Below are 23,174 nucleotides of genomic sequence, written 5' to 3'. Positions count from 1 at the left end.
AACCCACCTAAACTAGCTAACTGCACCCTTTCATAGAACAAATCTAATCTTTCATTTGTTATAGATCCACAACAATGACGGAATACTGAATGCTCATCACATAATGACAGATTACAGAGTGCCTATCAATAGTGGAAAACAACATAGCCAGATAAAAGGTTTCTATATTTCCAAGAATGTAGCCAGTCCCCCCCCCCGCCCCCCCCCACCCCTCTCAAAAAAAAAAGAAAATATAAAGAAAACATCGTTTCTCTAGGTGGTTAAACACATGTGGGTAAAGTGCAGGTCAACCATATGCTTTGCCTTCGGGCCTTTGGTGATAATAAGCTCACCATTGAGGCTGCTATTCTCCATCAAACAGCAATGGCATGGGGGGAATAGCAGGCTGCAACAAAATTTCCCTTGAAGTCACCATTTTCTGTAGGTCCCACCCAACTCATATTCCCCTTTTTTAGCATCATGATGTCATGTGGAGCTTCTGTCAGTAATCATCGCGAAAAAAGGTGTCAAAATTTCCCAATGCTGCGGTTATACTGATCAAACATTGGCAATGAGCCATAATTATTGCGAATTCTTCCCAAGAGTACGTACTAACACAAACTGCATTACCTGCTAATAAGGGCTTGAGCATCACAATAGACATCTATGAAGTTATGACATTGGGACCTCTATACCTGAACGAACAGTCACAAGAAAAAAGGTGAGAAAACTTGTAAGAAAACTTCTTAATGTGGAAATAAAACTTTATCAAGCAGCAAATCTGCAGGAATTATATACAGCTTTCCTCCCACGATTACTTACTAACACACAAAAAAAGATGCAAAAGCATTGTGAATGCAATATCTGCTAATATTGTATATGTCAGATGTTACTGATTCAGATGTTCAATAATGCCACACTAGAAGCTGAGTTTCTTTCCTTCTTTTCTGTAAAGGTAATGAAAAACAGTTGGAGGGGTTGTGATGTCTGCTACAACGTCTCTCCAATTGCAATTTTCAATTCCATGCCTCAAGGGCTGACACAGGCCTCTATAGACCTGTGAGTATCTGCCTACGGCAACCATAGGGGCTGCCAACAGCAGCAGCAAGCAAGCATAGATCTGCCATGTGCACAGACAGAGCAGCAGACAGTCCATGTTGGACTGGACTGCCACGTGGACGGAGAAGACAAAACAGACCAGGCACAAGGCGGTCAGCTATTCCAGGTCTGAGTCAGCAGCAGCAGATAGCCAGTTCCAGGGGGGGAGGGGTCCTCAGCCCCCCATATTCTCCTCAAATCCAGCCTTCTGAAGCCCCAGAAAGCAGTGGATGAGGGCTTCACCCACCTCAAGCCATCAGTAACCCCTTTAGCATCTCAATTGAGGATCAGGAAGCAGTCCATTGGAGGATATTGCACTTCTAGCTCAAGTCCTAGCTTCTGGCACCATGTTAGAATATGTAGTGGAAGATTAAATCATCCACCAGATCATACCTGAGAACTCTAGATCCTACTTGGGATGTGCACACATACATATAAATGTAAAGCATGCTCAGACCTGGAATAGACTGCAAGATTTGGCAACCAATAATTGAAGAAAAACGTCCAAACAGACCAAAATGTTTATAAAAGGTGATCTTACAAACCGCTCAATGAGGTCTTCAGTGGCCATGGAAATAGCCCAAAACTCTCCGTCTGTCAGCACCCTTTCTGCACTATGTTGGTTGAGCTCTTCACAATGGCTCCTGGATTTGCTAGTGCCTTTATCCTTCTGCCGTATCTGTCGCCACCTTTTCTGTGTGCTGTGATGCAGATAAGAGGGTTGGAACACGAAGTGGATTCCCTGTCTTGATGCTGCTGGCATGCTGCCTTTCACTGCCTCCTCTATTGCCACTGCGCACTTCTGGAGGGATGCTCTGCAGTCTGCAGAGAGCTCTCGTGGAATGACTCTCTATCCCCCAATGGGGGCCTCTAATAGGGGCTGAAATGCCCCCATAGACTGGCCGACCGAGTCTGTAACAGACCAACTGGTCTGTAAATCTGGCCAACCCAATCAGTGAACTGGCTGACTAGAGCAGGGTTTGAGGGCCTATATAACCCCCGCAGGCCTGCTTCACTTCTGCTATAACAGGGCCTTCTGCCTGCCTATATGCAGGCCTATGCACAGCCTTACATGACCCTCTATTGAGGCTATTCCCTCGCTGAAATTCGGCCCTATGCCAGGGTCCATGTGTGGCCAAAGGAATGGCTAACACCATGGCCCTTCAAGGACAGAGCTTCACTAAAGGATGGATCTCCATTAAATACAAGGACAATCATGTACTGTCCATGGCAGCCTCTCCCTCTCCCTTCCTGCCCTGCATTCCTCTACAAGAGTCACTCCCCCATGCTTTCCTCGTTTGGGGGCTTACACACAGGGAGTGGACCCTAATTCTCTGAGACCCCTTTCAATTAGCCATTGTGAACCACGGCCCACTCCTCAAAGAATGTGCTCCATCTGCTCCTTGAGAAGAAGGCTGAGGAACACATTGAAGGCCTCTTCTTCGTCTGGTCTAAACACCCGTAGCTCAAACTCCACATCTACTCTCTGATGGCATGGTCTGTGGCATCTGGAAACCCCTCCGCATCATCCAGACTGCACCTGAGTCGAACTGGCTAACTCGTCCGTGATGTCACTCTCCAAGTGGTAGTGATCATCTGACAAATCTCCTAGAAATATTCGTCCAACAACTCTAATTGTCTCTCGATTAATGCTCCCTGAGAGCAATCCTCAGGTTTGGATCCTAGTCTTCCGAGGTTACATCTGTAATCTCTTTATGCTCTCCCATGTCCAACACGAAGTCTTTGACAGAGACTGTTTGTAAATCTCTCACATGGTGCAACTGGAACCTTTGGGAAGGCTTCTTTGACAACCAAGTTCCAACCTTGTCAGCTCCGTGTCCTTCAGGAAGTCCACACCACCAACACTCTCAGTCATCATACAGAAGGCGTCGCATGCCTCTACTCTGGAACTACCCCCTCTGGCTGTCCTGCTGGTCTCTCCGTATTGAGAACTCCAAGCCAACCAAATGTTCCAAAATATCTCGTTGAACTGCCAAAAGAACACTGAGCATACATACCTTGGATGAATAACCTCATGTTGTTGCCTGCTACTGCAGATAGCCACCTCCTATGTGCCATCCTCTTGTGATTTTGGAGCCATGCAATATTTGTGATCATTCTCAGTGTTGCACGAAATGGTGTTTCAGCGCCGAGAAACGGGAACACCAAAATGGCACCATTTCGGAAACCCTGTTTTAAAAAAAAAAAAAAAAAAACCTAAGCATGGCCGTGCCTCATTTTGCCTCCCGAATCCTGTTCGCCTCTTCGCTCCAGCTCTCCACCCTCCTACCCTTCTACTGCTTTCATACTTCTCTCCTACCCCTCCTCCTCCTCCTCCTCTCCTACTTCAGCCTCTCCATCCTCCCCTCATTCTCTCGTTGTCCCTCCTTTTTCTCCCCATACTCTACCTCATCCTCCCCATACTGTCCCCCCTCAACCTCATACTCTTCCTCCTCCTCCTCCTCCTCCTCCTCTCCATCCTCCTCCTTGAGTCCTCCTACTCCTGCTCCTCCTCATACTCTCCCCCCTTCTCCTCCTTTTGCTATGCCAAAAGATGCATATTGGATCCATGTCTCCCACATCGATAGTTATTCGGGAGGTGGAGGCTCCAAGAAGTGGATATGTAATTACTGTGTCAAGCAAAACGGGGTCGATCACACACGTGAAAGATCATCATGCGGGTGATTTAGGACCTTGTGAGTTTGTGCCTCCTCCTTTGAAATCTGGCCTTTGAGGTTGGAAGCGTAACCACATTGCCTTAACACAACCATTGGAAAATAAATCATTTACCAAGTAGACTTTAAGAATGCATCTTAAATGGATACTTGGATGAAGAACTGGGTACGCAGCAACCATATGGTCACACACTAAGGCATCAACAGACCTTAGAAGAGAGTTTGCAGATTGAAGAAAAGCTTGTGTATGGAAACAGTCACGTAGAATATAAGTTTTTGTAGTGAAGTTGATTAATATGAAGACGAAGAAGAAGCCAAGGCCACGAAGCCATTGGATGATGCTAACACATTGGGTTCAAAGAGAAGTAGAGGAGCATCATCAACATCGAGCATGGTCCAAGTGCTACGAGGACACCCTTGTCACATGGATCATGTAGTGTGGATGCTAATGCCAAAAAAGAGGCTCATTACAAAGGTCTAGCATTCAAGCACGCATGCAAAAAGCAAGCAGTTAAGGAGGCCACTAGAAAGCTCATGAAACTCTTCATACAATGTGCAATAACCTTTCATGTGGCGAATACTTTGCAATGAAAGAAGCCACAAGAGCTGTTACCCGCATGGGGTATGAACGGGAAGGGACTATATATAAAGCCTTGAGGACAAGAGAGCTAAGAAGAGAGAGGACAAGTTTGGAAGCCCAAATGGAACCCTTGAAAGAGACTTGGGTAAAGTATGGGTGCACACTCTTATGTAATGGATGCTCGGATGTATGCACTAGGGGTGTGTACAACAATTTGGTGTCTTCTTGCAAGGAGACCATGTTCTTGAGAGCCGTAGATGCCTCCACCACCGCAGGACAGTGATTACAAAATTGTTCATTTGGAACCACATGCGTACAACCATGTTGGAGATAGGTATGAGGCACGTGGTGCAACTACTGACGGATACTGGCCGCAATTGTATGGCTATGGGTGAGATGTTGGAAGATGAGTTCACAAAGATTGTGTGGGTACCATTTGCCTTACATTGCCTTGATCTTTTGATCCAGGACCTGGGAAAGATAGCTTGGATTGGTGCCATCTTTCCGCCACCCGCAATATTGTGAAGTTTGTCACGAAGAAATTGAAAAATCCTCAGCATCTATCGGGCCTAGTGTGACCTCGAGCTATTGAAACCTTTAGCCACCACGTTTTCTTACATGTTCATAGTGGCAGAGAGCCTCATGCGAGTGCGCCAAGGCTTGCTACACACAGTTTGTCTCAGGAGTGGAATGATTGGGATGATTGAGGCCATGCAAAGTCTCTCAAATTTGCACGCATGATCATGGATGAAGCTTGGTGACATGATTTGACTAATCCAATCTACATGGTGCTCCGCATCACGGACATGGAGGGAAGCATGTTAGAGCTCTTGTACAAGTTTATGGACAAGATTGGAGAAGCCCTCAACATAAATACTGCCCTATCGCCTAACAAGTAAGACTACAATTTATAGTTCACCAAATTATTATTCAATCTCATTGCTGCAATTTTTAATTTATGCATGATTTTTGTATGTTATGGTGTGATTTAGGGTCCAGGACATCCGTGCAGTGTGGAATGAGAGGTGGATTAGTTCCACCACCCAATCCATGCGGTTGCACATGTATTGCATCCTCCATGGCGCGCTCAAGATCAATATAAAAATGAGGAGTTGGAGGAGGGGATGCAACAATACCTACAAAAGTGGACAGGTGGTGATGTGCAAATGCAACGAACATTGGAGGATGATCTTCTGTTGTTCCGCAATCACAGTAACTCATTTGGTAGACCGTCGACTAGGCTCGGAGAGACACAGTTGCAGCCTGTCTCTTGGTGGGAGAAATATGGCAAAGCACCATCTCTAGATGGCTGCGATCCTGTGCGGATGTACTAGTGTTGGCAGCTCCTCGTATAACATGGCGTATATATCAACTCCTATTGCGGGATATCCTATATGGCCTTCATCTTCTTTACGTCCATGTTGTCTACGTTCACTTGGCAAGGTTCAGGGGAGCTGCCGGTGCACTCAAGGAGATGGAGGTTGTAATGACAAAACACCGACCGCTCCAATTGAGTCATGCTCAATCTGTACCTCTTCTTTGTGTGGAAGAGGGCTCAACATTGCTCCAGTTCCCCCCACAAGGACTTGAATTGCAGTCCTTGGAGAGAACTCGTATAGCAAGGCATGTCTGTCATAATCCATTCATCCAAAGATAGGTATTAGTAACCTGTTATTTATACAACTTCAAATTGCTTAAAAGTAACGTTACAAGTAGTGAAGTTGTCTCTTATGAAATCTAAATTTGTATGATTGGACTTATTCTAGTCTTACAAAGGTATATACAAGTAGTGAAGTTGTCTCTTATGAAAGCTTGATCCACAACTGAATTTACTTTGGCAGCTGGCTACCTTTTTTTTTGACATGATTCATGATCATGGAGGCTACTATGGATGTGCTTTTATTTTTCTGATATTGATATGTCACATCGTTCATGAATCTGGATAATACTAGATGATATTGGATGCTTTTTACTCGTGCGATTGCAAATTGCAATCCATTTCAGAGTGTCGTTAATTCTTGAATCATCATTCACGAATGATAGGTCATAGAATCGTAGATGTTGAAAAATCATGCATGCTGCATAAGTCATGACTTAATGCTAAGTAGCATAATTTGTCACTTTAAGCACCATATTGATAATTGTATTATGTATTAAAAATTTACTTTTACACCTAAATTGTACCATATTGCTGTTTCTCGTTCTGCCGTTTCGACTCGGGCTAGAAACTCCGTTTCCCTCGCTTCTACCATTTTTGTTGCGGCGCGCAACTATGGGCAAGCGAGTCTACAAGGTATCTATCCTTGGAATTTCAGTAGATTGCTTGAGAATGAGTGTTTGTACAAGTATTCTCACTTGGATGGAAAATGGAGGGTGAAAGCCTTCCGTACAAACATAGGGGGTTTCTCATTGTGGAGGCTTTCACCACCACCAGCTACAAGATTGCACTTAAGATAAGTGATAGAGACTTCAACAAGTTTGAGGTGCTAATCAGCGGAGGTAATAAGGAGGCTTCTCCAAGCAAGCCCAACGTTGAAGGACATTGGGAAGACTTGATGATGCTTTTGTCAAAGCCTTTATGGTGGAGACTTGGGATTTGGAAGATCCAGGAGAGATGATCGTGCCCATGAAAGATAAGTGGATAACAGTATTACTCCAGAGTTGGATAGAGGGATTCCTCTAAGTGAGGATCAACGTGGACTAGCCACAAGGATTTCACTGTGCAAGGAATCAAGGACCAAGATGCAGATATTGCCGATTTTATGTCGTGTTGAAAAAAATCCAATTATCTTTTGTACCTTGCAAGATTTGATCCATTCCTATCTTCTGAGGGGTACGGTTCCATTGGTGCCTTGAAATACTGAAAGCTCCGGAACATTTGTAACTAGGACCAAAATTGTACCACTATTCCAGAGGGGATCCAAGTTCTTGAACAATTGCAAAGAAATTACTAGAGGTGTGGGACACAGGACCTCATGATAAAGACATCCTCAACTTGTTCCTAAGAGCTTCTGCAAAGCAGCTGATGGAGCATCCCTTTGACAAAGTGGGTATTGGACCACAAAGTGTCAATGAGAGGGTGTTGAAAGAATAGGATCAATGCCCCACCTGTAAGCCCCCAAATGAGGAGATCTCAAGGGATTGATACATCAAGATATATGAGGGCAGATGCATCAGTAGCGGGATGTGCTGAGGCTGCCATGTAGGCAGCAAGATGGCTGCCACATAGACAACAGACAGAAGAAATCCTCTTTCTTATTTTAGGGCAGCCAGATTAGGCCAGCAAAAGGGCTGCAGAAAATAGAGAATACCTGGTCAGCAGCAATAGCAGATGCTGTATGGTAGCAGCAGCAGCAGCAGGAGATGGGCAGTACATCCTGGCCAGATTGGTCAGTTACAAGCAAGTACAGAGGGATTGAGGCTGCAGCAAGTATAAACTACTCGGTGCTTTCTATCAATTCAGACAACAGATTTTGCAGAGGCGTTTGAATGAAATGATTGCGAGTTGCCAAACACATATACTTGAACTTAAGAGTTTGCAATTAAGCTGGAATTAAGACTTATACAACTTATACACAAAGTGACATCATTGGAAATTGCAATATGATTGAGGGGCCAAGACGCCCCCCCCCCCTCTTATCCAGGCTCACTTTATTCTTGAAAATGGAGATACAAGACCAAGGTGCAATGCACCTTCCAAACTGATGAACTCAGTGAAAACCTAGGACCTAGATACAAGACTCAAGAGCATATGTGCAAGGTAGACGACAAAAAGGAGGACTCCAAGCTCAGGTTTCAACTCTTGGCTTGCCCAATCCACAAGGAAAAAGCCTGCAACAATCACCACTTACATCCAACATTAGAGGCAAATACTAGTTTCTAGAAAGATAGTAGAAACAACATGAAATAGTGCTGTAAATGAGATAAACTTGACAATACAGGCTCCCTTCGTGACTTGACCCTTTTATAGATGAAGTCCTTGATGCCTTTGAAGCTACCTTGGGTGAGGAGAGTGTGGAAATGGGGCTGGAATGAGAACAGCTTAGAAAAACAGCCTATAGGCTAGAGAGAGAAAGCCTTTATGGAGTGATAGCTATAGAGAGAGAGTGCCAATGCTGATCCCAAGGGAGGGGATGTAAGAGAGGAGCTGCTGCTGTTCCAGAGGTGCACAGAAAGCCAAATTTCTGCAAGGGAATGGGCTGGAACAGTAGAGAGAGGAATTCTGTAGTAGAGAGAGAAAGACTGCAGCAGGGGAGAGAAAGGGTGCTCCAGGCTAGGAGAAGGAGAGAGGATGCTGCTGCTGTTCCAGAAGAGCTGAGAGAGGGCAGATTTCTGGAGAGGAGGGGCTGGAACTGTAGAGAGAGAAAGTGCTGCTGTAGAGAGAGAAAGTGCTGTTGAGGTGAGAGAATGGCCTGGGGAGAAGCTGGCTGCACCCAAGGAGCTGGAGAGGTTCTGCTGCATCAACCAAAAGGAGAGAGAAGAAAAGTGACGAATTTCTCATGTAGGGAATGAAGGGGAGAGGCCTTCTTTTATAGGCTCAGCCCCCCCCCCAGGCTTAGAGTGGAAGGTGGACACTTGTCCCAGATTTTTGGTGGGCTGCAGTCCCAAAGAGGACAGCCCACAACCTGCTCCAAATCTACCAGATTTGCGGCCAGACACTTGGCCTGCATGCCCTGCCACTTGCCATGCATGCTACCAGATGTGTGGGACAGGTGGACTGACCTGCCAGCTCAGATTCCATGTGGCAGTCTGCCACGTGTCAGCTGCCACGTCACTCCCAAAAACCCTAAAATTTCAAAGTTGTCAGAATTCAATTCTGATCGCACCCACGGGTTCCTAGCAGCTTGGACTATCTATTGATGTACTCTAAGGTCATAATTGAGCCATATTGAGCTCATTTGTTTGTCGTCTTATCTTGTATCTCCATTACTCTTGGCATGCTGCCAGGCCCACACCCAAAGCTCAGGGAACATTCTCTTGAATGGTTCCTAAGTCAGTATGCAATCTGTGCATTTGATTGGTCCCATGTTTGGGTACTCAGGTGGGGTGTGGTTTCCAGATGTCCCTCTCAAAGAGAGGCTATCACTCTTGTGGGTCACTAATGCCCATAACCCCAAGCAAGGGGGTCCACCCTCAAATGCTAGACCTAGTCCCCATTGTCCGTAACTAAACAGTAGGAAAACATTTCATTTCTTAAGAAGCATACTATTGAAAAACAAAAAGAAATAGTACCAAGTAAGTGTATACATGTTGAAGTAGGATGACATTCCCTCCGTCTTTCATTTGGTTGTCCTCAACTGAAATGCTTCCTGGGCATCGGTGGATGGGAGCCCTCTGAACTTCAAAAGGTACATCTTACGAGTCGTGCCTCAACGTCCCGTAGTGAAGTTATGCAGAATAATTTGCTCTGGGATCAACAAGATCTCAGTGTCCTCTACTTCAGGTGCATCGTCCAGTGTGGGCTCTTGAGGTGGTTCTCCAATGAAGGGTTTCACCAAGCTTACGTGGAAGACATCGTGGATCTTCCAATGCTCTTGAAGTCTCAATCGGACTGAGACATCATTTATTACCTGCAACACCTAAAAAGGACCATAATATCGAAATGATAGCTTGAAGTAGATGCGCTTTTTTGCCCACTTTGGTTTTTAACCGGGCTTTCTCAAATTTCAATAAGACCCATTGGCCTTCTTTCACTGCAAATGCCCTCAGTCTTTTATTTGTAGCTGCTCTTTGTTTCTCCTGTGCCTTTTCAATGGCTGCTCGAACCATGGCATAAGCAGAGTCATAATCCTCCACGAATTGATCAGCGGAAAAGATTTTCTCTTTTGTTTGCATGAGTGGAGTTGGTGTTGTCTGCACGGCCTCTTTCTTGGGATTGGGGCCCTATGTCATGAGTTTCTACTTGGTTGCTTTCCAGCACTTGAACCTATCGAGCAATGTTTGACAAGAGAGCACTCACCTCATGCAGGTTAGGAGGAGGGTCAGGTCCATTGGCTGCCATGATGATAAGATGACTCAATGAAGGAGAGACTCGACAAGAGAAAGCACAGAGTATAGGACCACTGCCTAAGCTCTGATACCAATGTAAACTACTCGGTGCTTTCTATCAATTCAGACAATGGATTTTGCAGAGGCGTTTGAATGAAATGATTGCGAGTTGCCAAACACATATACTTGAACTTAAGAGTTTGCAATTAAGCTGGAATTAAGACTTATACAGCTTAAACACAAAGTGACATCATTGGAAATTGCAATATGATTGAGGGGCCAAGACGCCCCCCCCCCCCCCTTATCCAGGCTCACTTTATTCTTGAAAATGGAGATACAAGACCAAGGTGCAATGCACCTTCCAAACTGATGAACTCAGTGAAAACCTAGGACCTAGATACAAGACTCAAGAGCATATGTGCAAGGTAGACAATAAAAAGGAGGACTCCAAGCTCACGTCAACTCTTGGCTTGCCCAATCCACAAGGAAGAAACCTGCAACAATCACCACTTACATCCAACATTAGAGGCAAGCACTAGTTTCTAGAAAGATAGTAGAAACAACATGAAATAGTGCTGTAAATGAGAAAAACTTGACAATACAGGCTCCCTTCGTGACTTGACCCTTTTGTAGATGAAGTCCTTGATGCCTCTGAAGCTACCTTGGGTGAGAAGAGTGTGGAAATGGGGCTGGAACGAGAACAGCTTAGAAAAACAGCCTGTAGGCTAGAGAGAGAAAGCCTTTATGAAGTGATAGCTGTAGAGAGAGAGTGCCAATGCTGATCCCAAGGGAGGGGATGTAAGAGAGGAGCTGCTGCTGTTCCAGAGGTGCACAGAAAGCCAGATTTCTGCAAGGGGAATGGGCTGGAACAGTAGAGAGAGAAAGACTGCAGCAGGAGAGAGAAAGGGGCAGTGGCTGCTCCAGGCTAGGAGAAGGAGAGAGGATGCTGCGGCTGTTCCAGAAGAGCTGAGAGAGGGCAGATTTCTGGAGAGGAGGGGCTGGAACTGTAGAGAGAGAATGTGCTGCTATAGAGAGAGAAAGTGCTGTTGAGGTGAGAGAATGGCCTGGGGAGAAGCTGGCTGCACCCAAGGAGCTGGAGAGGTTCTACTGCATCAACCAAAAGGAGAGAGAAGAAAAGTGACGAATTTTTCATGTAGGGAATGAAGGGGAGAGGCCTTCTTTTATAGGCTCAGCCCCCCCCCAGGCTTAGAGTGGAAGGTGGACACTTGTCCTAGATTTTTGGTGGGCTGCAGTCCCAAAGAGGACAGCCCACAACCTGCGCCAAATCTACCACACTTGGCCTGCATGCCCTGCCACTTGCCATGCATGCTGCCACATGTGTGGGACAGGTGGACTGACCTGCCAGCTCAGATTCCATGTGGCAGTCTGCCACATGTCACTCCCAAAAACCCTAAAATTTCAAAGTTGTCAGAATTCAATTCTGATCGCACCCACGGGTTCCTAACAGCTTGGACTATCTATTGACGTACTCTAAGGTCATAATTGAGCCATACTGAGCTCATTTGTTTGTCATCTTATCTTGTATCTCCATTACTCTTAGCATGCTGCCAGGCCCACACCCAAAGCTCAGGGAACATTCTCTTGAATGGTTCCTAGGTCAGTATGCAATCTGTGCATTTGATTGGTCCCATGTTTGGGTACTCAATTTGGGTGTGGTTTCCAGATGTCCCTCTCAAGAGAGGCCATCCCTCTTGTGGGTCACTAATGCCCATAACCCCAAGCAAGGGGGTCCACCCTCAAATGCTAGACCTAGTCCCCATTGTCTGTAACTGAATAGTAGGAAAACATTTCATTTATTAATAAGCATACTATTGAAAAACAAAAAGAAATAGTACCAAGCAAGTGGATACATGTTGAAGCAGGATGACAGCAAGGCAGAAGCAAGAACCAGCACTAAGGTGCCTATCAACCTAGACGGGTCCTCTGACCTATAAATAGGCCCCTTTAGGGGGAAGGCACTCATTCTACAAGTCCCAGCTGCAGGTCACAATTCTGGGTGAAGAGCAGAGGGAGATCAAGGGATCTACACCAACAATTCTTGCAAGGCAAAAGTCCCAAGCATCTACATCACACCTTGGCGCAGACCTACACACTAGGAGATCATAAGGTGGTGCGTCAGAGGGAGCTTTCTCTGCATAGAATATAAGAGCAGATTTTGCAGCATGCTCAACCTTGAGCAGCTACTGAAGGCTACATGGGGGCACATAGCAGATGAGGGAGAGTTTACATGAGAGGGTGCGGCGACCGTTGGTTGAAGGTCTTGGTACAGTGTTTAGCAAATTTCGTACTTGATATCTACCATGATATATTCTGTTTTGGCTATACACCTAAGTTCAATTCCCGATCTGAGTTGTCCTCTATTATTGTTGAGTAAAGCACCTAGAGTTGAGTTGTGTTTCATACGTGTGCCTTGCATTCTCAAGTTATTCTTCCTCGATATGGAGTTGGCTCTAGCAAGAAGCTTCCCTTTATTAAATGTTTTTCTACATGATGTCTAACAACCTTGACTTTAACCAGATGCTCACTTACAACATCTGCTTCCTCCATCTTCATTGTAAACCATTGATTCTAGAGCATACGGATCAAGCTAGTGTTGTTGGTCCAAGCCTCCTCTAAATTGTGTTATGAGGGTTAGAGGCACCTTTCCTTCTAAGGTTTTTTCCCTTAATCACAATTCGTGGTTGAGTTAGTGATTGAGTGAGTTTTACCTCACCCTAGGTTTACATAGGTAGGGTTTTGTTATGTTGACAACCCCTCCGCACTTCATTCTTGCTCTTCCCTCCATCTCCACTTCTCACATTTGGTCTCAAAGCAAGTTCCCCATGCCCCCCCGTGCTTGCCCAAGCATGCAAGACAACATCCGTCGCAAGAATCTTCAACTGCGACACCAAAAACCTCAGTTTCCAGACAGTTTTTAATCAGCCACCTGCATTGGGGGATCTCCTAGAGGTACTCTAGAGACCAAACTGCATCATTTTGAGGTGTTTTTGGAGCTGGTCGACTAGTTTTTTTGGCATTGTTGCTGTTTTGGATATTCCAAATGGTTGCCTACATTCCTAAAAATTTCAAAGGGTTTCTGCAGACTTTTTGCAGATTTGGGTTGTTCAGGTATTGCTGCTGCTGTTTCGGGGCTGCAGATTTCGAGGCTAGTTGCAGAAGTTCTGGCGTTGAAAGCTGCACGATAGCTATTCTTCAGCCTCTGCTACAGTTTTGCCCTGTTGCTTAGAATTGTTTTCACAGTTTATCGGCTGTTTGTGACCCCGTTTTAGGATTCAGGCTGCTGATGTAACCTACTTGCAGATTTCAGGTTGGTGCAAGTACATATCTGAAGCGGTCTGTACGGTTGCGCCAGTCAGGTGTAGCATCTAGAAGCATTTTCAGCAGACTTTCTACTGTTTTTGCAGCTGGTTTACATTTTGGACCTGTACGGGTCACATGTGACCTATTGCAAACTCATTTTCGAGCGAGTAGCACTCTTGTTGAGGCCCTGCTAGCTGTGGAACAGCTGCTACAGTTTGCTGCAGATTTTAGGTGCCTTTGGCGCTGTTTTTGTTCAAGGTATCTTTCTACAAACAGTGTATTTTTGGGGGAGATTAATTCGGCATTGGTACTGCTCAAACAGTTCACTTTTTCAGTTCAAAAATGTTGGTTGCCAAGATCTATTCTCAGTAAAAGGAGATAGACTATGAAACCTTTGCCCCCACTTCTAGGATGACCACCATCGGATTTGCTGCTTCATTGGCTGCTCATTTTGGGTGGAAAGTATTAAAAGTGGCAGCGGAAGATGCAAGCAAACTGAAGCTACAGAATCACACAGAGAACACTAGAGACAACAAGATGTGCCACAAACAGATCTGCTGTAACTCAGCCCATAAACCAGGGCAGCAACTATAATACAAGGAGTCCTGAACAGGATGAGAAACAGGAGCTGCAGAAGGGGCTGAACTGGAGCAGAGGATAGGGGCACAAGGAGGCTGCAGCCTGAGAGCACGGAGGCTGGAGGAGCCTAAAGCGAGGAGGCAGGAGCCTGGGAACGAGGAGGCTAGAGGAGCCTGAAGCGAGGAGGCAGGAGCCTGGGAACGAGGAGGCTGGAGGAGCCTGGAGCGAAGAGGCAGGAGCCTGGGAACAAGGAGACTGGAGGAGCCTGGAGCGAGGAGGCAGGAGCCTGGGAAAGAAGAGGGATCTGCAGAGGGAGCGTGGGCAGCCAACAGGGCAGCTAAGGGGCTCAGGTAGGGACGGCCAAGAGCAGGCAATAACTGGAGCCCTGAGGAGCTGCTGGAGTGGGTGAGTGAAATGAGGAGGGGGAGGGCCCTTATATAGGGAAGGCCAGAGGGTCGGTCTAGTTGGCCTAGACCGACCAGCTTGGTCGGTCAGCCAAGCTAGTCGCCCAGGGGCTGGTCGGCCAGGTCTACCCCCTCTGTCCCCCTGCTACGGCCCTGTTGCGTGGGAGCTGGTGTGTGCCCTGTGGAGGCCTGGAGATGTCAGTCTCAACACCCCCTCTCAGCTCCAGGGTGTGGCACAAGACCCAGAGAGCTGGCATGACGCTGGAGAAGGGGAGAGGAAACAGGTTTGGTAAAAATGTCGGCGACGTTGTCAGTAGTGGTGCTGAAGAGGAGCAAAATGGTACCGTCAAGAACCTTCTCTCGAGTGTAGTGGTACTGAATTTCGATGTGTTTTGTCCGAGCATGGAAAACCGGATTGCGAGCAAGGGGCGATACAGCTTTGATTGTCACAAAAAAGTGTGGTAGGAGCGTGTTGCTGAAAACCACAATCGAGAAGAAGGCGCCCAAGCCACACAGCCTCACAGGTGGCACTACACATAGCACGATACTCAGCCTCGGTGGAGGATAGGGCGACCGTGGGTTGTCGTATACTGGACCAGGAGATAGCCGCAGAGCCAAACGAGAAAACATAGCCCGTGGTAGAGCGGCGAGAATCGGGGTCGCCAGCCCAATCAGAGTCACTCCAACCGTGGAGAGTGAGCAGGGAAGGAGAGGAGCCACCGGCAGTATATAGGAGCCCGAAAGTAGAGGTCCCCTGAAGATAGCGGAGGAGACGTCGAGCAGCCTGCCAATGAGAAAGCGAAGGGGTTTGCATAAAGGTACTGAGGGTGCCGACAGAGAAGCCGAGATCCAGTCGAGTGTTAAGTAGCCAGATAAGAGAACCAACAAGCTAGCGGTAGAGGGAGGCATCAGGATAAGCAGTGGACCCAGAAGCAGAGAGTCTAGAGTTGGGATCCATGGGAGAAGTGATGGGCCGACAGTCAGCCATGTGGAAAGTTTCGAGGAGCTCGTGAACATAGCGCTGCTGAGAGACAAAATACCCCCTCTTGGTCTGCCAAATCTCAAGACCCAAGAAAAAATGGAGGCGGCCCATATCCGTCATCTCAAATTCAGTTTGAAGAGAAACTTTAATGGCAAGGATATGATTGGTATGACTCCCAGTAAGAATCAGATCATCCACATAAAGAATGATGAAGGTATGAAGCTGTCCTTCATGAAAGAGAGAAAGATTGGGATCAGCCAGAGAGCGATGAAGCCCTTGGCGGCAGAAGAAGGTATCAATACGCTGATTCCAGGTCCTAGGAGCTTGCTTGAGACCATAGAGGGCATTGCGAAGGCGACAGACCATGGAAGGAGAACGAGAATCAATGAAGCCGGGTGGCTGATCCACATATACCTCTTCTTGAAGATCACCATTCAAAAACGTAGATTTGACGTCCATTTGAAAAATGGGCCACTGATGGTGGGCCGCAAGAGCAAGGATTGTTCGGATGGTGCTCATCCGGGCGGTAGGTGCAAAGGTCTTCCCATAGTCGATGCCGGGTCGTTGGGCATAGCCTTTAGCCACCAGCCGAGCTTTATACTTGTCGACAGAACCATCGGAGGCGTACTTTGTTTTGAATATCCACCGGACACCGATTACGGAACGGTGTGAAGGACGAGGAACAAGGTCCCAGGTATGGTTCCGAAGAAGAGCATGAATTTCCGCTTCCATAGCCTGTTTCCAATGAGGCTGGGCCAGAGCCTGAGGAACGGTAGTGGGCTCGCGAGTGGCGAGGATGCGAGACATAAGGGCGTAATTAACATGGAGGGGATCAGAAGAGGACGGTGGGGGGTGGCGATGAGAGCGACGAGGCCCATCATCAGGGTGTGGTTCGGAGTAGGGATCCTCAAGACCGGAGGAGCGGAGAGGGTGGAACACGTACCGAGCCATCGCGGTACACGTACCGAGCGGGGTTCCAAGGGAGGAGCAGACGAGGGTGGAGCCGGAGAAGGAGGCGGAGGAGAGAGAATAGGAGGTGATGTAACGGGGGACGAGGCAGGTGGAGGGATAGAGGGCTCCGGGGCATCGGACGGATCTCCAAGAACAGGAGGAGAGTCGGAGGATGGCGGAAGGACCTGCTCGTCGAAAAGGACATCCCTGCTCACGGAGATAATGCGGCGGCGAGGATCATATAGGCGATCTCCAGTGGAGACGGAGTTGTAGCCTACGAACAAGAGCTTGTGGGACTTAGGATCAAGCTTTCCACGATCAGATTTAGGAATATGAACATAAGCATCACAGCCAAATACCCGAAAATGGGAAACATCGGGCTTAGATCCATAGTAAGCCATAAGGGGTCATGCCTGGAACCGCTGATGTCGGAGAGCGGTTAAGAGTATGGATCGCTGTCATCATGGCCTCAGCCCAGAGGGACTGAGGGAGCTGACTGTGAGTCAGCATTGTCCGAGCCATTTCAACGCCGGTACGATGTTTACGTTCAACCACGCCATTATCAGAAGGGGTACCTGTGTTGGCAAATTCCCGTTTGACACCATGACTACTCAAGAACCGATCAAACTCGAGAGAGGTGAACTCACCACCCTTATCAGCACGAAGAATTTTGAGCGAGTGGTTGGATTCTTTCTCGACCAGGGCCAGCCAGGTCTGGAAACGACTGAAAGCCAGATCCTTGTGGAAAAGAAAATAGATCCAAGAATAGCGACTGAAGTCATCAACAAGGAGCATGTAGTACGAGGCTCCCCCCAGTGACATAACCTGCATAGGGCCACATAGGTCGAGGTGAACAAGACCAAGTGGAACGGTGGCACGGCGAGAAGCATGACGGGCGAACGGCTCGCGATGTTGTTTGCCCAATATACAAGAGGGACAGAGACCTTGGCGAGTGCCGACGTTAGGGAGGCCGAGGACAAGCTGGTCACGGAATGCACGATGGAGAGCATCAATGTGTAGATGACCAAACCGATAGTGCCAAAGGTCGCCAAGGGAGGTGCCTGTAAGGGAGGGAAGGGCGACAAGCTTGTAGATACCATTGGTAGAATGGCCGGTCCAAACCGGCTGTCTGGTAGCACGATCGCGGATGGTAACAGAGGCCGCTTCAAACTCGACCTTCATATTGTTTTGACAAATCTGATGAACCGAAAGGAGATGAAAGCCGAGAGACGGAACATAAAGAACACGAGAAGAGTGTTTACCCCCTTTGCCATCAGGAATAATATCAAGAGAGCCCTCTGAATGAACAGGAATAGAGTGCTTGTCGTCGATGCAGACACGACCAGGATGAGGAGTGAGATCCTGAAGCAGCGAGGAGGAGGGGGTCATATGCCGAGAGGCCCCACTATCAACGATCCATTCACGAGCATCGGAACTATGGAGAGCCAATGACTCTACTGCAGGAAGGGGTACCGAATTCAAGAGCTCAAGGTGAACAAATGCAGGGGTGGGGGTAAGGGAAGCATCAGCCGCAGCGGCCATGGGTGCGTCAGCTCGTTTGTGTTTGCGGTAGGGACGATTGCGCCAATAATGGCCAGGAGTGCCACAGTGATTGCAATTACCTTTGGGAGCAGGACGGTCACTGGAGGGATCTGAAGAAGATGAGTTAGTGGCAGAGGACGGAGCATTCTTGGATCGAGGTTTGGGACGGTGGGCCACAAGAGCCTCAGAAGGACCATCAGAGGATTTAATGAACTGTTCCTCCTGATCCATCATCATGGGGACAAGTTCCTCCCAAGTGATGGTGCTGAGGCGGCCAGAAGTAATAAGAGAAGAATAGAATGCGGCGTATCGACTGTCAGTAATAACATGAGATAAGAGAGTAATAGCCATATCTTCGGAGGAGATAGCCTTGCCTGCATGGAGGATGTCCTGATGCATGCTCTGCATTTTATTGATGTGGTCCCGTATGGAAGGGGAAGTAGCCGGATCGCGGCAACGAAGCTGAACTTCCAAGGAGATACGTTTCATGGGAGTGACGCGAAGATACATGCCATCAAGGAATTCCCAAATAGCACGTGCAGAAGTAAGGTGCTTGATATGATTGAGAACCCCTGGTTGACAATTGAGAAAGATGAACGAGCGCACACGAGCATTCAATTTGTCCCAGATAAGAGAAGCATGTGGATCCTCCTCAGGAGACGGACGAGGGATCCCGGGATCAACAAACTCGGCAAGATCATAAGATTCCAATACAGATGCCATCTGAATTTTCCAAAGGGAATAGTTGGTCCCATCTAATTGCCGAGCATCTGGAAATGTAGGAAGAGTGGGGATGCGTACAGGCTTGTCAGACTCTTGAAAGAAGCTGGACATAGGGGGAACGCGAAGATCCGGAGCAGAATCCTTTGTTTCAGCAGCCATGACTGAAACCAGGGAGTGAACAGCAACCAGGGGCTGAAGAGAACGGGGCTGGTGAGCAGATCGAAATCTAGAACGGGGCTGCCGACAAGAGGAAGGCAGCAAAAAAAAATATAGGGGAAGAAGAGAGCTCTGTAGTCAGCGGGAAAGAGAGTTGCCGACGAGGACAAGCTCCTTCAACTTCAACAATACAGGAGCTCCAAGATCAGAGAGTATTCTGGTGCTCTGATACCATATTAAAAGTGGCAGCGGAAGATGCAAGCAAACTGAAGCTACAGAATCACATAGAGAACACTAGAGACAACAAGATGTGCCACAAACAGATCTGCTGTAACTCAGCCCATAAACCAGGGCAGCAACTGTAATACAAGGAGTCCTGAACAGGATGAGAAACAGGAGCTGCAGAAGGGGCTGAACTGGAGCAGAGGATAGGGGCACAAGGAGGCTGCAGCCTGAGAGCACGGAGGCTGGAGGAGCCTGAAGCGAGGAGGCAGGAGCCTGGGAACGAGGAGGCTAGAGGAGCCTGAAGCGAGGAGGCAGGAGCCTGGGAACGAGGAGGCTGGAGGAGCCTGGAGCGAAGAGGCAGGAGCCTGGGAACAAGGAGACTGGAGGAGCCTGGAGCGAGGAGGCAGGAGCCTGGGAAAGAAGAGGGATCTGCAGAGGGAGCGTGGGCAGCCAACAGGGCAGCTAAGGGGCTCAGGTAGGGACGGCCAGGAGCAGGCAATAACTGGAGCCCTGAGGAGCTGCTGGAGTGGGTGAGTGAAATGAGGAGGGGGAGGGCCCTTATATAGGGAAGGCCAGAGGGTCGGTCTAGTTGGCCTAGACCGACCAGCTTGGTCGGTCAGCCAACTGGGCCGACCAGCTGGTCGGCCAGGGGCTGGTCGGCCAGGACCTGGTCGGCCAGGTCTACCCCCTCTGTCCCCCTGCTACGGCCCTGTTGCGTGGGAGCTGGTGTGTGCCCTGTGGAGGCCTGGAGATGTCAGTCTCAACAGAAAGTGCATCAGTTGGCTATGAAAACAACCGTTCTCAAGGGGGACTTGACAGCCTTCCTCAATGGGGACTTCAGGAAGATATATGTGAGTCAACCTCAGGAACACAAAGTATGCAAACTCCATAAGGCACTTTTTCGGCTGAAACAAAGCTCCCGGTCGTATGAGAAGATTCATACATTTTTTACCAATCAAGGTCTACAGAATAGTCTCTTGAGAGTACCCTTTATGTCAAGAAGGATTTGTTGATGGTCTTCCTGTATGTGGATGATACACTGCTTGCAGACACCAATGACGAGAAAATTAAATCAAGAATGACCTTGAAGCTTCATTTGAGATTCTGATCCAGAGCTTCTGCTCACAGCGTCTGTGTCCTTCTCCCCCTATTCTTCCACCTCATGCGGGTTAGCTTGTGTCACTATTTTACCTGCACCATTCAATTGATCCTTGGGATTCAATTCTCCGCACATGCTGACCTCCCAAATCTTCCTAGCCACCATGCGGCTCCTTATCTTCACCTTCCAGATCGGGTAGTTGCTCCCGTTCAGCTTGTCATTGTCCACTTTGGGTAATAGCATCTTTGAAGTTATCAGACCTTGAAGGAAACTGGAGAGTAAACTGACCAATGGCATACTCTGCTCACTTTTTCCTTTTTTTAAACACCCCCTCTGAGCTGACCTTCTGATCCACGCCTGTGTCGATTTGTAGGGCCCGAATAGACATCGAGAAATGGCAACCAATAACTGAATAAGAACGTCCAAAGAGGCCCAAAATACAAAAGGTGCACTCACAAACCACTACATGGACAGCAGAGTGATGCACACTAGCCCAAAACTCTCCATCTGTCAGCTCAGCGGTTGAGCAATTCACTATGGCTACGGAGATCTGCCGGTGCCTTTGCTTCACCCTGCCGGCGCATCCGTCTCCACTTTCTCTGGTGCCCTGATGCACATATGAGGGTTGGAATAGGATCTGGATTCCCTGCCTTGCTGCTGCCTCCTTTCACTACCTCCTCTAGTGCCTACTGTGCACTTCTGGAGGGCTGTTCTGCAGATGGCGCTCTTGGAATGACTCTACCCCCCAATGGGGGCCGTTTATACCGACTGAAATGCTCCCACAGACTGGTCGACTCAATCTGTAACAAACCAGCTGGTCTGTTAATCTGGCCAGGTCAGACTTTGAGGCCTATAAAAACCTTCAGGCCTGCTCCACTCTGCCCATAAACAGGGCCTTTTGCCTGCCTATATGCAGGCCTTTGCCAAGCCTTCCATCCTGCTATGTCAGGGCCATGTGTGGCCCAAGGGATAGCCAACACCATGACCATGGTGTCCCTTCCAGGACAGATCTGCCCTAAAGGGCGGATCTCCATTAAATACAAGTGCTGTCCAGGTGGCAGCCTGTGTGCTGCCCACATGGCAGCCTCTCTCTGCCTCTTCCTGGCCCCTATTCCTTTAGAGATGTCATTTGCGTCATTGAGGATCGGCTCCTGTAGCCGTAGAGGCTCAGCTACATTCTTTGTGCACTTGGCCATTTCCCAAGGCCACAAGCAATATATAGTACTTAGCATGGTCAAGTCTTCTGCTTAAGCAATCGTCTCGATGTATGTGTCAAGACATAGTGGGTATGATGCATGCAAGTGGATTTCCTCTCGTATGTCCTCTAGACTTCAGGCTTCCACAGTCCGCACTGAGTACTTAGCATGGACAGGCTTGTAAGAGGAGGTCTAGCTTACATGTCTGTTGCATAAATGAATCGGGGAACCAGTATTGTAAGTCCATTGCGGGAATAAACGTAGCACATTTTGTGTAAGCTACGATTGCTTAACACCCAATACATGACTCACCTCATCGTTTCAAAAAAGATCGAATTTTTTGCAACCACAGGATGTATTCGGCCTGGTACTTTGAAGATAAATGGTCCATTATGAGATCTGCTAGACTCGAATCGATCCCTCGAGCTTTTATCACGTTTTGAAAAGCCTCCTGTACAGTCGGACTCAAGTCTCTGCAGAAACATGACATACATAAAACAAAATTTGCTTCAGGGAAAGTTGAAATAATTTAGCACTCTGTTGAAAGAACGTTTTAAAAGTGCGTCGGGGATTCTTTCGCGTCCGCCACTGCAACCTTGTTTGAAGAATATTCCAGACTTGGTGCATACTCACGTGAAATATGGACCCGAATAGGGATAATCGTCTTCCAATGGTTGGCTCAGATATGCTATATCTTCAATAATGATAGAATGGCTCATATAAGAACACAAAAATGTTACTCGCGGGCTTTCTTCCGACGACCCTTTTGTAATGCGAACGCTCAAATTTAACTTCTGAGCAATCTTTAGTTCATCTTCATTGTCTTCGAGAAGGTACTCCACGTCCTCTGGTTCTTCTATGTCTAAAATACATTTCACAAGAATTTCTTCATCGCCAATTTGCCTGCGCAGAGTCAGATTGCTGGTACCCACATTCGGCACAAGCTGAAATGGCTCGAAAGAACCCTTGATCGCAATCTGGTGGTTGGCCCCAATGCACAAACAAGAGATGAGGATGACTCCCGGCTGCAAGAACGACATATATCACTCAAACCCAAGAACGGAAACACGGTCCCGCGTCTGACCTGGTACTTTTTTATCACATTGGATGCTTCCTTCAACTCTTTCTTCAAGGACTTGAGAAGGAGAGTGTCTGGGTCGAGAGTGTCGGCCAGGGGTAGGACAGGCACGGAAGTGTCGTCGACAGGGACGGATTTGTTTGCAAGTTTGGAAGGTTTCTTGCGATGAAGGAGCTTTTCGTGATCGAGATCAACACTGGAAGCGTAGCGGGAAGATGGGGTGAAGCGGTGCGGAGGTGTGAGCAGGCGGCGGAGGCCAGACGTCCAAGCCATTTCTCTGAGTGTTTGTATACCAGGGAAAAAACCACAACTATCTAACATGGACGCTTTGGCTTTATGAGTGTGTGTGTGTAGGGGGGCGGGGGGTGACAGCTCATCGTCGTACGTACAATCTAGTATCTCTTGCCGCACAAGTTTTTGGGGTTTTTTTGCTCCGGTGTCTTCCCTAACAGTCGTGTGTTTTCCGCCAAAATCTTACCTTTCCCTCTGCTATCTCCTTACTAGCTATACTCTTCTTCTCCTCTCTTGTGGGCTTCCTGTGGATATTTCTTTGGGACTGGTTTTTTTGGCTTTCACTACCCTTTTACAGGTACTTCAT

The 23,174-nt window shown here is 47.8% G+C and overlaps 1 protein-coding gene across 2 annotated transcripts; it reads right to left on the bottom strand.

Annotated features, from left to right (window-relative positions):
- Nucleotides 1–211: 211 nt before the first annotated feature.
- Nucleotides 212–22,917, bottom strand: LOC147901298 (uncharacterized protein At2g39795, mitochondrial-like). Of its 2 annotated transcripts, none has more exons than XM_087376223.1 (5): nucleotides 22,583–22,917; nucleotides 22,132–22,475; nucleotides 21,811–21,971; nucleotides 610–674; nucleotides 212–478 (listed from the first exon to the last, which is right to left on the bottom strand). In XM_087376223.1, the coding sequence occupies exons 1-3, from the start codon at nucleotides 22,895–22,897 to the stop codon at nucleotides 21,812–21,814; spliced, it is 819 nt and encodes a 272-aa protein (XP_087232349.1). In that variant the 5' UTR covers nucleotides 22,898–22,917; the 3' UTR covers nucleotides 212–478; nucleotides 610–674; nucleotide 21,811. The 2 variants fall into 2 exon arrangements, with proteins under 2 accessions (XP_087232349.1, XP_087232350.1); XM_087376224.1 differs by having other exon boundaries at nucleotides 212–475.
- Between the last annotated feature and the right edge of the window lie 257 nt (nucleotides 22,918–23,174).

Source organism: Dipteris shenzhenensis, chromosome 6, assembly GCF_047967505.1.
Source record: "Dipteris shenzhenensis isolate YYH24624 ecotype China chromosome 6, Dip_SZ_1.0, whole genome shotgun sequence".
Taxonomy (NCBI): Eukaryota; Viridiplantae; Streptophyta; class Polypodiopsida; order Gleicheniales; family Dipteridaceae; genus Dipteris; species Dipteris shenzhenensis.
The sequence above is the reverse complement of the archived record's forward strand: the minus strand, read 5'-3'. Positions and strand labels throughout refer to the sequence as shown.

Excerpts from the sequence above, each read along its gene's own strand:
- LOC147901298 (XM_087376223.1), bottom strand. The coding sequence starts at position 22,897 with ATGTTAGATAGTTGTGGTTTTTTCCCTGGTATACAAACACTCAGAGAA. Across the intron at positions 22,476-22,582 it reads ATGTGATAAAAAAGTACCAG|ATTGCGATCAAGGGTTCTTT; the intron begins GTCAGACGCGGG and ends GCCAACCACCAG. Across the intron at positions 21,972-22,131 it reads TATTCGGGTCCATATTTCAC|AGACTTGAGTCCGACTGTAC; the intron begins GTGAGTATGCAC and ends ATGTTTCTGCAG.